We start from the raw sequence: 16172 nt of genomic DNA, 5'->3' as shown, positions 1-16172 counted from the left end.
TTGTTTTTGTGTGTGTGTATTTTGATAATAATGCTATTACTTGTTGAATTTCTTAGAATTTGTAATTTGGTAAATTACTATGGAAGCTTGTTTCGGCCACAGAATTTAAAAAGTAAATTAATTAATTAATTTAGATAGATAGATGAAGAGGTTGTGCATGTGTGTGTTTTTTTTAAATATATATATATATATAGATATAGATATAGATAGACAGACAGACAGACAGACAGATAGATAGATAGATAGATAGATAGATAGATAGATAGATAGATATTATCTATTAGATAATAATTTACGTCTCAAAAGTTTTAAATTCAGAATTGTGAGGTAAAGAGTCAATAAAAGGTAAATTCATTTATTCATTCATTCATTTATCCATTCATCCATTTAGTTATTTATTTTATTTTATTTTATTTTTATCCCATGGCAACAAACTTCCATAAATCGCACCTTTAATTCCAATGTAAATCAACTTCCCTTAGCATGTGGCCTGATTTAATTCACAAACATATATTCTGTTAAATCACATCATGTGGAACTCCTTGTTATAAAAGTTTCCTTGTAATTCCTTTAGCTTATTAATTAGCATCTTCATTAATTAGTTGGCTGAATTTTTTCATTGGCTGAAGTGTTTCATTAGCATTGGCTAAATAATTGCATATCACTGATGGCATCCCTATAATTGCATTTGCAAATATGGTCTTGTAGAATTTGTATCCCAATAGAGTTGTGTGTGTCTTCCTGCAGGTAATCCTGTCTATAGAGGAGGGCTACAGGCTCCCTGCGCCCATGGGCTGCCCCGTGGCCCTGCACCAGCTCATGCTTCTCTGTTGGCAGAAGGAACGCAGTCGGCGGCCACAGTTTAATGATGTTGTCAGCTTCCTAGACAAGCTGATCTGCAATCCCAGCAGCCTGCTCACACTGGTGGAAGATGTAAATAGGTAGAAGGATTACAACAACATTTCAAAATCAACATTTTAATTGCTTACTTAATTGCTTACTAGAATCAAAATGAGTGCCAGTGTTGAAATGATCATTTTAAACTGAAATTGTTAGTGTTTACTGACAGATAACTCTGATTACACTGAACTGGTGTCTCTTGCCTTGTGGGAAACGTGAGCAAAACTGTTGTTGTTTCTCATTCAGTATGTGTTGTGTGTCTAAACAGCTTCCCAGAATCCCCTGAGGATATGCCAGACTACCCTCTCTTCATATCTATTGGTGATTGGTTGGATTCTATCAAAATGAGTCAGTACAAGAACAACTTCATAGCAGCAGGATACACAACCCTGGATTCCATATCCACCATGAGCATTGAGTAAGTTTAAGTTAAGTCCTGCTAATTGCTTTTTTTACACTCCATTTAGGTTCCAGGTGTTGTTTTGCATGCAAACATGATCATGTTCACTCTGTTTGGTGGGTTTAGTTCAGTTTATTTGGCTTGCTTTAAAAGACTATTCTGATATATGCTAATTTGCAATTATTGTCATCTAGCAAAGCAAACAAATGTTACATTTAAGTTGGGTACCACAGGGCTAAACACTTTAAGCAAAAAAATAAATTAATAATAATAATAATAAATAATTCACTACTATCATGGTGTATGATTGCAGAAAAATATATAAATGTTTTTTTTTTGTTGTTGTTGTTTTTTTTACCATAGATGGAGAAACATATTTTGTAGGTAAATAAATCATAAAAGTTGTTTTGTTTAAAAATCATTAAAATGTATTAGGTGGTGAGAGGGCCTTTTACGCCATTAACACATTACACATTACTGTTTTCAGTTTATTTTGATAAATAAAATTATTTATTTTTGTTTAATAAATATACTGTCATTAAAGTGTTCTGAAAGTGTTAGATTCTGAAAGCTTTTTACACCATTTGAAGGAAATCCCATAATAATTCAATATGGCTTTACAATAGTAAAAATAAATATATTTTATTATAGCATATGATTAATATCATATTTTTGGTGGTTATGTCTAAGGTGCACACCCGACCTAATAAATTATATTGATCATCCATGTCATGTCAACAAATGGAAAATTCAGCCAGCTATTTATTATGTCAATTATTGTGCTTTTACCTCAACATTATGGGTGCTTTTTTCCCCAAATACCATATTTTTAATTATTCAGTGTTGATTAAATTAAATTAAAAGACTTAGTCTCAAAACATGTTATGTAATTTTATCAATTACCATTTGCTACCTAAATCTATAACATTTGGAAAAAACATTAAATCTTTATAAAAACCCATTTCCGCCACTAAATTAAAAAAAAAATTAAGGCAGTTGCAACTTTTTAATCTCACATTTCGGACTTTTTTTTCTTTCTTGCAATTGCAAGTTTACATCCCGAGAAAAACATCCTGAGAAAAAAAATCAGAATTGAATTAATTCAGTGGTGGAAACAAGCTCCCATAAAGATTATACCAAATTAGCACAGAACCAGCTTTGTGTTTCTGCTTGTGACTGCGTTAAGTATCAGCCAAATTTCCACATGCATATTGGACGGTTACAAAAGTGCTGTGGTGAGTTTACAACATTTGTATGTGGAGGTTTTTTTTTTTTTTTTTTTTTTTTTTGCCATCTAGTGGTTAAGAGGAGAATAACATCAAATATGCCTTTTACCCTATAGGCTAGTTCATCTTTAGTCCCGTTGGGTTATTCAAGCAGTAAATTACTTTTATCCTGTAAATATATTTATATTCACTTCATACTCATCATGAACTTGCCAATGAATTGCCTCAGTTTCAGAAGTCTCATCCTGTTGTTTCCTAAACAGTGATGTGAGAAGAATCGGAGTATCTCTGATTGGCCACCAGAGGAGGATAGTGAGCAGCATACAAGCACTACGCCTGCAGTTCCTCCACGTTCAACAGAGTGGCTTCCATGTATGAAAATCCACATATACACATACACATACACATACTCTCATACAAACGCTTCTCCCAGCATTGCTAGACCCCCAAAACACACACACACACACACACACACACACCCTTCAGGTCTGGACTGTCTGTCTGTCATCATGAGACATGCTCCATAGCCTCTGTTTCTATCATAATCCAGCAATCTCAAAGACCATGAAGAAACATGCCCAATGTCATGAATTGTTTGTCTTCTTGATGAACTGTGTGTAACAGGAAAACTGGACCATTTACCCGGAGGAACCACAGTAAACAACGGAACAATGGCACCATTCTGTTGTTACGAAGATGTCATCTGTCAATCATCCTGCAAGTTCTGTGATTGACTGGACTCCAAACCTGAGAACTTTGAATAGCATATTTGCTATTTTAATGTATTAAATTATGTGTCTTAAGAGATTTTCCTGGTTTATTCATCAAGCCTCTGAAATGAGAGACTATGGATCTGTTGAATGTCTTCAGCTTTAAATGGCTATTATACATTGTTTATCACATCTGATATTTATCCTGATATTTATATGTACGTGTGACTTTGTTTCTTTTTTGGTTGCCTTTTGTTTAGTTCCTTTTCTAAGCAATATGTGCAGTCTTTAGAAAACCAAGAAAAGAGCCAAGGTAGGGGGTGGAGAGCTTTATCTTGCTCTGTTGAAAAAAAAAATGCCACACAAAACCATTGACTTCCTCAGGCTGTCAGCGAGGTGGTAAAAGTCTGACCTTTCAGAAGACTGTAAATCATTTTCTTACTCCTGTGCACCACAGTCAAATTGAACAAACTCATCCAAATGAAAGACAAATCCATTCAGACCGAGATTTGAGAACTGCACACATTTGTTCAGTCTACTTTGGTGTACAGATTCTATAGACACTTCTGATATTTTATCAGTTTGCCTTGCGACGTTGCAACTATTGTCATATAGTCAGTGGAGAATATTTGAGGTGAAAGGTTGCAGTAAAATGTTCTCCTATAGAAGACATGACAATATAGCACTCTGCATGTTGGCAAGTATTTTTCCCAACACAGCAGGCCTACATACACGCATATCTTCAATGGCAACATATGCATTTGCAGTCTCTTTCGCTTCCACCAGACATACAAACGCACAATACTGTACCATGTTCAGCTGATCCTTTTGGCTCTTTGTACCTGAACACATGTTCGGGACACTGAGACCACTTGACAAACTTCAATTTGCAATGTGCAAACGTCAAAAGTGCAGGAGAACCGAGTGCTTACTTCAAGAAGGGCAAGGGAAAACTCTGGGCAATCAGGTCATAATGTATTGTTCATAGTAAACTAATTGTACATTATTTTTTATAATTTATAAAGAGTACAGAGAGATAAAGGTGATATAGGTTGAATGTTTGTAAAAATAAATGATAACAGATATTTCTTGTGTTTTTTGTGAGTCTATCACAATCAAAAAATGATTTATTATAATATGGACTGACAAAACGAAATCATGAAGAAGCTACATGCAATTTAGTTGTAACAGTATTTGCAGGTCTTAAGGGAATAGTTCGCCCACAAATGAAAATGTGCTAAAAAATGTCACCCTCACCCTCAGGCAATCCAAGATTTAGATGAGTTTGTTTCTTCATCAGAACAGATATGGAGAAATTTAGCATTACATCACTTGCTCACCAATGGATTCTCTGCAGTGAATGGGTGCCGTCAGAACGAGAGCTGATAAAAACATCATAACAATCCACAAGTTGCAAGTTTGTAATAAACAAGTCCATCACAATGTTTTTAACTTTAATCTGTTGCTTCCAGTTAAAGTCATCTATCCATTTTATTGCTTTCTCTGGTGAAGAAGTTGTTTTGTCTGAATCAGGAGAGAGAGATATGCACAGATCAAGCACCGATTACAAGCAAAAACAGTCCAAAAAGTGGATTTTGATGTGTATATACAATAAATTGAGATTTGATTAATCATCATAAAATGTAATTAATTTGATTTAAAAATGTTAGCTATATTGCTGTAATTACAGACCTTACTGACTTCAACAGTCAAATGTCTAATGAAACCCAGTCATCTATTTTCCCTAACGTCTAGGCATAATGAAAAATGGACCCCAAATAGTGAGTTCACTATAGGGTTATTTTTTTCAAAAATAGGTTATTCTGGCTGGTTATTCTCTCTACATTCCTGCCAGGAACTATATTGTGGGCTGTTACAAAATAGTGATTATCATGAATAAAATGTTTAGCTTGAAATACTATTTTTAAACCATTAATATGTTTATTTTAAATAATAATTATTATTATAATATAGCAGCTTAAACAGTATGGTGTAAAGAATACCACGATAATGGGTTGTGACACAGAGACCAAAGTTGGGTATACATCAATGAAAACTTGTTGTACAACAAGCTTTGCTTCAGTTAACCTGTGTTACAATTCTTTCTGGTCCCATTTATTAATTAATGTAATTGAATTTAATTTTAAAAACTTGACATTTTAATAATAAGGGTTTCTTTAGCCAAACTATTGGCACTTTTGGCCCTGTGGTCGTGTGTAATCATTTTAATATGTTTAATTTGATATGCAGATTTAAATATCACAGAAGAATTGTAATTTTTCTTTTAATTTGCTAGGCTCATTGTTCTGCCTAATTTCACAGCTCTTATTTTCTGTATCCTAAATACACAATTAAATAGGCTATTTTTTTTTTTTACTTAAACATGCTTTTCACTGACACTGCAGGGAAATAAGGCATTTTCGCACTGAATTTGTGAACGTTTAGATCAATAATATTTTAAATTCATAACATCAGATTTTTATCGTTTGAGATTGAATGTCTGGGTATTGGACAAAGGTAAAACAAAATTATAAAGGCATTTTTAGAGGCTTTTTTTCTAATTAAAAGAAAAAAGGCAAACCCTGTGACATTAAAATGCCAAAAGCTGAAGACATTTTTGAAAGCTGCGTTTAAAAAAATTCAGAAATCATGACACTAACTAACCTGCGATTTCTGGAAATCATTTTTTTTTTACGCAAAGCTACACTTCTGACGTTGTCCACATGATGGCGCTCTGTAGTAAAGGCGTCATCGGTCTCCTAGCAGCGGTGTGTGGGAGAGTGTTATAGGGTTTCCAGGACGCCAGGTAAGTGTGTTTGCGTCTCTCCATCTGCACTGGACGTATATGAATGGGACTTATGCATGCGAAATCACATTTAACCAAAACATAGACAACATACAACTTGAGCAGAGCCGGAGCAGAAAAGTAAGAACGATTTTTTTCCATGTAACGTTACAGCAGACTGAAAGAGCAGGTTAGCCAACCAGCTAGCCGTCATGTGCCCACATGATGGCGCTCTGTAGTAAAGGCGTCATCGGTCTCCTAGCAGCGGTGTGTGGGAGAGTGTTCTAGGGTTTCCAGGACGCCAGGTAAGTGTGTTTGCGTCTCTCCATCTGCACTGGACGTATATGAATGGGACTTATGCATGCGAAATCACATTTAACCAAAACATAGACAACATACAACTTGAGCAGAGCCGGAGCAGAAACGTAAGAACGATTTTTTTCCATGTAACGTTACAGCAGACTGAAAGAGCAGGTTAGCCAACCAGCTAGTCGTCATGTGCAACAAACATGAAAGCAGTAACCTTAGCTTAGCAGAAAATGTCAACCGTGTGGATGTGGATGTATTTGAGTGTTTAACAGAACAAGTGGCAGAAACGGAAGTGTTTGGCTTATTTTAGCAGTATGATATCGTGTATGTGAAGTGCTAGCCCGTGTGCTAATGAGCTCAGATGATTACAGGCTGTTCTCGTAGATTACGCTTTTACTAGTGTCCATTCATGTGTTTCTGACCTACGACACTTAAACACGTTATAATGCCGCTATCTCTGCTGTCATTGCATTGATTGATTGATTGATTGATTGATTGATTGATTGATTGATAGATGGATGCATGGATGTGTAAGGCTTTGTATAGGCTACACAACAGGTGGGCGTTTTCTTTAACAGAACAAGTGGCAGAAACGGAAGTGTTTGGCTTATTTTAGCAGTATGATATCGTGTATGTGAAGTGCTAGCCCGTGTGCTAATGAGCTCAGATGATTACAGGCTGTTCTCGTAGATTACGCTTTTACTAGTGTCCATTCATGTGTTTCTGACCTACGACACTTAAACACGTTATAATGCCGCTATCTCTGCTGTCATTGCATTGATTGATTGATTGATAGATGGATGCATGGATGTGTAAGGCTATGTTTGCGACTGAAATATGCTTTTCATATAGGCTACACAACAGGTGGGCGTTTTCTTTAGACCCAAGAGGCATGCAAATACTGCTGCGAGTTTACAGATTCACGTAATATATGCACGTAATTAATTAGGTTCATGTACTACAACCTTTAGTGCATGTTGCAAGCTGTGTGTCTGCTCGCAGCTCAAGTTAATTCACTTAAATCGGATTATTAAAAAAGAAGAGAACAAGCTCATTTTCTTAGCAGACTAGCCACTGATAGCCAACGATGCCCCGTCTCCATCAAATACTAAAAGGTTTCAAATGATAACGTATTTTATTATTAAAACAGTCACATTAGTGTTGTTGTTGTTGTTAAGCAGTTTATAATTGTAAGCCTATACTATATATGAAAACAAATCTAAATGTATTTATGAATATTAAATATGCAAATTCAAAATTAATCAATTAATCAAAAGTAATCAATTAAAATGCAATAAATAATGCATAAAATAATTATATATTACAATAACAACATGGGTGTAAGCAGTCCTTTGCATCTGTGTGTATCAAGGATGCATTAAATAGATTAAAAAGTGACAGTAAAGACATTTTATTATGACGTTACAATGTTTATAATGTGAAAAAATATATTTCAAACCAGTGCTGTGATCTTTTGAACTTTATTCAGAGTTTTCACAGAAATATGCAGCACAACTGTTTTGTGATAATACTATGAATTGTTTCTTAAGCATCACATTAAAACATTAGAATGATTTCTGAAGGATCATCTGACACTGAAGACTGGAGTAATGGCTACTGAAAATTTAGTTTTGTGACCACAGGAATGCATTACATTTCAAATATATTTAAAGCTGCAGTCTGTAAGTTTTGCCTCTTTGTCACCATCTCTGTTTGAAAACCTGCAATTGCAGCTGTGTGTGGAATTATCTTCCTTGCGTGGGTTGTGCGGTGGCACGGCTCCTGCGTGACAGTCTAATCTCTAATTGTCATACCATTCGAATTTCATATTAAGGAATTATTTTAACCCAAAAAGCAAATTATGCTCCCATCGAATTGGTTGTCTTTATAATACAAATCTTGTGTAATCCCAGGCTATCTTTAATCAGAAGCACATTTAAAACTGGAATATAATATAATTGTATTCACATGTGTTTCATAAACACATAATCCTTTCTGGATTACAATCTGATTTCGGATCATTTTTAACCAAAAAAAGTTACGGACTGCAGCTTTAAGTAATAATTATTTTTAATTTTATTATTTTTTACTGTTTTTCTGATTAAATAAATGCAGCCTTGATGAATATGAGACTTTAGCATAGCATAATTGTCTCCCAACTCTTTCAAAAACATTCAAAAATCTTACCAACTTATAACTTTAAGTGTCACAATTAGCTGGAATTCATATTATAATTAAACAAAACAATATTACTTGTAGTAGCAGAAGATAGTATTTTATTTATTTATTTGTTTGTTTGTTTTTAAACAACTGAGAACTCAGCAATTGGTGCCTTGCTGAAAAAAGAGACGTTTCTGTTGTCCCAAATTGTTTGTCAGCCTCTGGATGCATCTAATGAATAATCTAATGGAGCTTGTCTTTGATGCGATCTCTTTCCAGAAGCGTCCCATCCAAATAGGCAAATGGGGCTTTTTGACAAGCTTGCAGGGTGGCTGGGCCTGAAGAAGAAGGATGTGAACGTGCTATGTTTAGGTCTGGACAACAGTGGAAAAACTACCATCATCAACCAGCTAAAGCCATCCAGTGTATGTCTCACTCCTGTCTGTAAACCCGAATATAAAATAGTTTGGTCTTCACCAGTTTTGTTTTTGTATATTCACTTGATTTCTGTTTTGTATGTGAGCTCACAATTGTGATATTGCCTTTGTTCCTTGCAGGCTCAGGCTCAAGACATTGTCCCAACTATAGGTTTCAGCATAGAAAAGTTTAAGACCTCAAGGTGAATATTTGAAAGCGTTAACTATAGATAATGTTATTTAGTCCATAGGTGTCTGAGAACCATTTGTCCTTTCCCAAAATCTTACTAACACAATATCCCTGTCTTCCCCATAGTCTTTCTTTCACAGTGTTTGACATGTCAGGGCAGGGCAGATACAGAAATCTGTGGGAGCACTATTACAAGTGAGTTTCTCTGATATAGACTTATCTGATTATGTTTACTGAGCTAATGGAGTGCCATCGCCTACTTTAGAATCAATCTGTGTTTTTTGTGTTTATCCTTGTTATGTTGTTTTCAGGGAGGGTCAGGCCATCATATTTGTGATTGACAGTGGCGATAAACTAAGAATGGTGGTGGCAAAAGAAGAATTGGATACCCTTTTGAGTCACCCTGGTACATTTTTCAGTAATCTCTGTTTTAGTCATCATTTTCAGTTAGATCTAAATTAAAGGAATAGTTCACCCAGAAATTAAAATTTGCTGAAAATGTACTCACCCACAGGCCTTCCAGGATGTTGATGAGTTTGTTCTTTCATGGAAACAGATCTGGAGAAATTTAGCATTACATCTCTTTCTCACCACTGGATCCTTAGCAGTGAATGGGTGCCGTCAGAATGAGAGTCCAATCAGCTGATAAACACATCACAATAATCCACATGACTCCAGTTCATCAGTTAACATGTTGTGAAGCAGAAAGCTGCATGTTAGTAAGAAACAAACTCATCTACTTCTTGGATGGCCTGAGGAAGAGTACACTTTCAGCAAATCTTCATTTTTGGGTGAATTCTTTTAAAAGCACCCTAATGCTCATATATGTTTTTTTTTTGTTTTGTTTGTTTGTTTGTTTGTTTTTTGGGGGGGGCATGCTTAGATATTAAGCACAGAAGGATACCTATACTCTTTTTCGCCAACAAGATGGACCTCAGGGATGCACTGTCAGCAGTAAAGGTCTCCCAGCTCTTGTGTCTGGAAAACATTAAGGACAAACCATGGCATATCTGGTAAGAAAACTAAATAATTTTTTTGTTAGATTGTGGTCTGCTTACGTTGAAATGATTTGCATAATCAAAACCAAAAAAAAATGTAAAGCACTATTCTGACAGGGTTTGTTTTCTAAACACTGTTTAAGTTATAGTTAATAACTGCACATCTGCAATGCGTTTCATATACTGATTTGGTTGAGATTGGGATCTCAGAAATTATTATTGATGATGGGGAGTTGGAGAGTCTATATATAGACCTTAGTTAGGTTAGACGCCATACTGAATTTAACAGGGATGAAAACTGTTATCTGTTAGGGATAGACTTGCAGTCTTTACAATGGCATGCACTAAAGATCCTAAATCACATAATTTTCACAATTCACAACTTTCAAAACTGATTTATTGAATTTCTTTCTAAAGTCTGTTTGTAAAGATGTGGGCAAAATGGAAGGACTTAAAATAAACAAGGTTTATATAAGTGAAATAATTATAAAGTATGCATATAATTGATTAAAGGGAAGTCTTTAATTATATTACACAATTAAGGGACTCATTATTGATTACATTTTCTTTGTACATTGGATGGGATGTCAGAAGTACATAAACATAAATAATCAAGCTAATGCAGCAAGCAGCACATTAAGAGGTTTAGCTTTAGTTACAGCATTCAACAAATGTCATAATAAATGAGGGAAAGTGTTACATACCGCAGTGACAAGTATTCCTATCCAGACTGAATTAGATTTTTCAGAGGAACCCTGAGCTAGCCAGGGTAGGTAATTTGCTCTTTGATTTTTACAAAGGTTGCGTGCGACATGTTCAATTCAGATGTTAATAACGCAATCACAAAGTACGTCTGTGACAAATTTGTTTAATCTCCTCAGGGTAAACCTGCCCTGTCTGAATAATGCTGAAGAGGTTGTGCATGTGTGTGTGTTTATTTATTTATTTATTTTTATATATATATATATATATATATAGATAGATAGATTGATAGATAGATAGATCGACTGAGTACTGCTTTTTGGACCGAATATATATATATATATTGGAGTCTGTAAAAATATTTAGAAGTTTATTTTGCTCACCAAAGCAGTATTTTCATCTTTGGTCAAAAATACAGTAAAAACTGTATTGTAGTATTGTGAAATATTTTTTTATAATTTAAAATAAATTGTTTTCTGCCTTAATATATTTTAAAATGTAATGCATTCCTGTGACGCAAAGCTGAATTTTCAGCAGTCATTACTTCAGTCTTCAGAGTCACATGATCTTTCAGAAATCCTTATAATAAGCTCATTTGATGCTCAAGAAACATTTCTTATTGAAAACCGTTGTGCTGCTTCATTTTTATTTTTGGTGGAAATTATTATACTTTTTTTGTGGATTCTTTGATGAATAGAGTTTAAAATGTATTTGAAATAAAACATTGTAACAATGTTTACTGGCACTTTTGATCAATTTAATGTGTCCTTGCTGAATAAAACTATTTTTTATTAGAAAAAAAAAAAAATCATACTGACCCCAAATGTTTGAACAGTATTGTGTATATATGTAATACACATACGGTATATTAAATTCATATATTAAATCAATTACAGTGCAAGTGATGCAGTGAAAGGCGAAGGTCTTCAGGAGGGTGTAGACTGGCTGCAAGGTAAATACACGTATTCCATGTTTTGTGCATCTAATTTCCTTTTTGTCTTTGAATTATTAGTTTCTAGAGATGAGCTGAAATTATTTTTAATAAGGGTGCCAAAAAAATGTATAAACTAGATAAACTGTTTGAAATGTTCAATGCCTTTTATATTCTTGTGTTTTATTTCACCCATAGAACAAATTGCACAGTAAGTATTGAAGTTTAAGCTCCCAGATGTGTTGAGATCCTTGGTTAATTGTACAGTTCAATTTAACTGTTGGGCTGTATTTATTCTTGCACCAATTTACACTTCATTTCGGCCTTATAGAAGAAATTCAAAGGCAAATAATCTTTTGATGGTATCTCAAAGATTAGATACAGCCCAAAACTATTTCAGACCCCCTCTCCTTCTTGTTGTTTGAGGTGCATTTGAGTAAGTCAATAACAATTAAATGAAGTCCACAGACATCTGTTCTCCTCTACCCAGTGTTTTAGTTTAGTCCAGTTAATGCAGCAATTTAAGATCTCACCTTTATCTGAAAATGCATCAAAATGTATAATGATTTAAATCCTTGTTCTGTTTTTTTTCCCCCTCCCATTAACAGATCAAATCAGAGCGATGAAAACGTAAAACCCTCCTGAGATATAAAAACAGTCAAGGTCACCAGCTGCAATGGCGGAGATAGACAAAAAAAGATCTTCACCTTTTGTGCTGATGTTAAAATCAATTAGGTTGGTAGTGTAATAAACCATTTGGCTTTGATTATGGCCCTGTTTGCACTGTATATGAACATCTGTCTCAGTTGATCTGATCACAAGTGGTCAGTCAAGACTTTTATTTTTACACATTATTCTGACAGTTGTTTTCTTTTAAATCCACACACAACTAGTGAAGTTTAACCTATTAGCCCAATAATTCATTGACAGATTCCCTGTTGTCCAGGAAGCATAAGAACACATTCGAATTTAAACAAAAAATTCAATTTGGCCATATACATTTCTGACTACTGAGTAAGATCAAAAACATTTCACCACTTTTGATAACCTGAGCTATTATGCTAATACCAGGTGTAAATATGTCTGTGACGATGCATCTAGTATTTGATCATTGCATCTTCTGTCTTGATGAATACATACACTACACTTCTTGGCTGCCAATGCTGTAAAGTAATTCTGTTGAGAAACTCACTGTAACAGGTTTCTCAGACAGCAGAGCACAATGGCTAATACTTTATAGCTTAGCTATGTTGTTGATTGGATAGAAAACATTCCCAAGCAGTGTTTATTCCGTTGCTTTGAAATGTAAAATTGGTCAAAGCTCGTTACTGTAGTGATGTACAGTAGTGCTGTTTATTCAATATTTTGCTATGATTTACTTTTCCATGCATTATATGCATGTTGCCTCTGAACAGTATGAAAATGAAAAATTATGACACCTCAAACCGTCACAAAGGAAATGTTTCTCTTTGTTCTGGAATTATTTATTTTCCATAAACTTTTTGTTTTAAAAACATATGTAAAGGAATTGTTGCTGCATTTTTGTCTTGTGTTTTGACAAAGTACATTTTCACATATTAACTTTTTTTCTAAACAAAACGTTTAGCTGATTTTTAGCAATGTGTTTTTTTTTTCTTGTTGTTTTTATTCATTAATAAGGGATCTTGTAATAGAATGTTTAAAGAATAAACTAAATCTGGGGCTTAGTCCGAGTATGAATGCTATCTCTATACAGTATATGTCTCTCTCTGTATTTTATTTTTTATTTTTTCAATAATCAAATGACCGGTCAATGCCAAAGTGTGGCACACAGCTTCATCCTTCTTTCTCTTTAAATAATCAGTGTGGCCAGAGCTCTTTGAGTCTGAACTGTGTGAAGGACAGCTGTTATGGGGTGGCTGAACCATGGCCGTGATTATAGTTGTGGAAAATCCAATGCACTTGCTCATTAAGACCACAACATCAGCACGGTCATATAGGCTACTGAAAATGGCAGAATCTCATCTAATCATAGTGCCATCTGCCGTTTTTATGGAATCGCACTCATTTTATGTCTTTCCGGCCACTGAAATACTTAGTGGTGCCAAGACTGCACTGTGCTGTCATTGGAGACGTCAACTGGAGCTTCATCTCATTTAATTATGTGTGATGATTTAAGCATTATCAACAGAACACCTGCACAAATACGAGTGTGATATTGCTGTATTTCAGTATATTGAAAGAGTACTTTACATTTTAGACCCAAGTCACTTGGTTACTTCACTTATTTTTCTCCGTCAAAGAAATTAGCTCCAAACAAAACCAAAGCAGGATCTATGCTGCATGACACGTGTTTTGTTTCTGAAAGAAACATCTAAAGGAATGATTCAATAATGTGCTTCTAGCACTAATACTTGTCGCCACCTACTGATATAACCATGTGACCAGAAACAGTCATTGAAAAATCCATACCACTGATGTGCACGCTGACAGTATATTTATTGTGTTATACAATATAAACATAAAATTCTATGTATATCAGAACTCTATATGTTGTAGCGTAAGAAGCTTTTGTGGCAGAATTTATCTGGTATCTGTTGTACCTATTATATTTGTAAAATGCCTCTAAAAGGAATGCAGCACTGTCGCTTTTTGTTTAATAAGTTTGTTGCATGCAGGTTAAATTTCTCTGAGTGGAGGAGAGAATCTTCCTTGCTATAGCAAAGTAATTTTATTTACAAATTAATTCACCCAGACCCATCTCTAACACCATAGCTGCAAAGCAGCCAATTCTAAGTTAATTTAATAGCATTAAAAGGATAAAGTGATTAATTTTCACCCAAAAATAAACATTCTGTCCAGTCATTTTCTCACTGGTATTATTCCGAACCTACGCCTTTCTTTGAAAGAAGATAAGATAAATCTCTCAGTTTTCCTCCTTCCATGCAGGGAAATGCATAGTTAACCTTCTTCAAATTATCCTCTTTTGTGTGTCACAGAAATCAAGCAGATTTGGACCGACTTAAGGGTAAGGAATTGATGACAGAATTTTAATTTATGGGCTGTCCCTTTAATCTTAACAGCAAATGGAAAATATGCAGTATTTCCATCTCCCGTCTGGTGCAAGTGAAGCGGCAGCACTAGAGACAGACTGTGCAGATCCCCGAGAAGAAGTGACAGCAGATATAAAACACAGAGGAGACTCTGAGCTCCGTGTGTCAGATCGTCTCGTTTAGCCAAGCGTAACAGACGTGACGCTGATGCGGGACCCTGTAGCTTCTAAGTGCCCACTGCTTGCCACTTTCCATCTCCCTTTGTAAATAGCGGAGAAAGTTTCTCCGCTGCTCCCCTGAACATAAGTATAGTTTCTTTAACGTCGAACTTTTTTAATGTACGGTAGCCGTATTATACAAGACAACTGAAATTGAACAAACGTTCACATGCAGTTACCGCGTACAAAAAGGGCCGCTGGTTAGTTCCCCCTTCTGCCGCTAGATGGAAGTAACACTCTATCTGTAATTCACTAATGAAAGACAAACAGGTAGGCCTAGTTAAACAGGAGATGAAATGTACACAATATGAATCTTCCTAAAATTATGTTTCTGAAATTATTACGTTTATTTTGTTTTTTTCGCAAATGCATCACCCGAGTTGCATTACGTAGCGCACAGGCCTACCTATTATTAACTAGGTTGTTGTAGGTGTAAATACACGTTTTTAAATTGAATATATTTTGTTTTGTTGTTTGTTATTATTATTGCTAACTGTTTTGTCAAATCTGCTGTTCATTTGTCCATGAAAAAAATGCATGTTCATCTCTCAGTGGCACTTCAAAGAACTCGAAACAGATGTGAAGTGTGCTCATTAGCTGAGCAAAATCTGTGCACCGTGACTGTTCCCATGCACCGAGGGATCTAGAAGAAAACATCAGGATACGACACTTTATTTCAAGTGATTCCAGATAAACACAGGGACGTGCACAGACATTTTGAGGGGCAGGGGCTCAAGTGGAAAAAAGGGCACTTCTCATATTTATTTTAATTTTTTTCTAAACAAAATGTTAAATATATTAGGGGTGTGCGATATTGACAAAAAATATATATCAATATTTTCTGAGATTTTATCGATAACGATAATTAGATTATATTTTGCTGAGTGTGTTTTTGTGCTGATATCTTAAGGACTACCGTGGACAGCTGACTCCTAAAGTTTTTGATATGCTGCATATTCTGTTTGTGATCAGTTCACAGCAGTGATAGAAATTAATCTTTTCCAATAAGTTTACATTGATTTTTTTTTTACCTTTTATGGGCATTTTTACCTTTATAAAGCCCTTTTTTTCTAAAGGTGTGCATCATCTTTTCAGTCACATTCTTAAATTGAATCAGTTAATTAGAATAATAAGTCATTTGGGCTGTTACCAAGCAAATGAAATCAGTATTGACAAAATTAATCTTTGCAATGCA

General features: G+C 34.9%; 2 protein-coding genes across 8 annotated transcripts in view; both read left to right on the top strand.

Moving 5' to 3' along the window:
* The window catches only part of LOC107757651 (ephrin type-A receptor 6-like), a 112327-nt gene extending 108675 nt beyond the window's left edge, over positions 1–3652 (top strand). Inside the window, exons 15-18 of the mRNA XM_016575209.1 lie at positions 748–941; positions 1169–1318; positions 2790–2898; positions 3151–3652. Coding sequence (XP_016430695.1) covers positions 748–941; positions 1169–1318; positions 2790–2898; positions 3151–3186 — 489 coding nt within the window. The 3' untranslated portion in view covers positions 3187–3652. The remainder of the gene's footprint in view (positions 1–747; positions 942–1168; positions 1319–2789; positions 2899–3150) is intronic.
* Positions 3653–5988: 2336 nt separating this feature from the next.
* Positions 5989–13331, top strand: arl6 (ARF like GTPase 6). 7 transcript variants are annotated; one of them, XM_016575203.1, is made up of 9 exons: positions 7174–7194; positions 8770–8915; positions 9048–9109; positions 9223–9291; positions 9408–9502; positions 9980–10109; positions 11693–11748; positions 11926–11938; positions 12336–13331. In XM_016575203.1, exons 2-9 carry the CDS (start codon positions 8793–8795, stop codon positions 12370–12372), a joined length of 585 nt encoding a protein of 194 aa, XP_016430689.1. In that variant the 5' UTR covers positions 7174–7194; positions 8770–8792; the 3' UTR covers positions 12373–13331. The 7 variants fall into 7 exon arrangements, with proteins under 7 accessions (XP_016430690.1, XP_016430693.1, XP_016430691.1 ...); XM_016575208.1 differs by lacking the exon at positions 11926–11938; XM_016575204.1 differs by lacking the exons at positions 7174–7194; positions 11926–11938; positions 12336–13331 and adding an exon at positions 5989–6042 and having other exon boundaries at positions 11693–11914.
* Positions 13332–16172: the final 2841 nt, after the last annotated feature.

This window comes from Sinocyclocheilus rhinocerous, unplaced genomic scaffold (assembly GCF_001515625.1).
Source record: "Sinocyclocheilus rhinocerous isolate Xijiao unplaced genomic scaffold, SAMN03320098_v1.1 scaffold1254, whole genome shotgun sequence".
Lineage (NCBI taxonomy): Eukaryota > Metazoa > Chordata > Actinopteri > Cypriniformes > Cyprinidae > Sinocyclocheilus > Sinocyclocheilus rhinocerous.
Note: the sequence above shows the minus strand (reverse complement) of the source record. Positions and strands in the feature narration are given on the sequence as shown.

Coding starts and splice junctions, on each gene's coding strand:
- arl6 (XM_016575204.1), top strand. CDS start 8,793: ATGGGGCTTTTTGACAAGCTTGCAGGGTGGCTGGGCCTGAAGAAGAAG. Junction 9,503..9,979: donor TACCCTTTTGAGTCACCCTG/GTACATTTTTCA, acceptor GGGCATGCTTAG/ATATTAAGCACAGAAGGATA. Junction 10,110..11,692: donor GACAAACCATGGCATATCTG/GTAAGAAAACTA, acceptor AATCAATTACAG/TGCAAGTGATGCAGTGAAAG.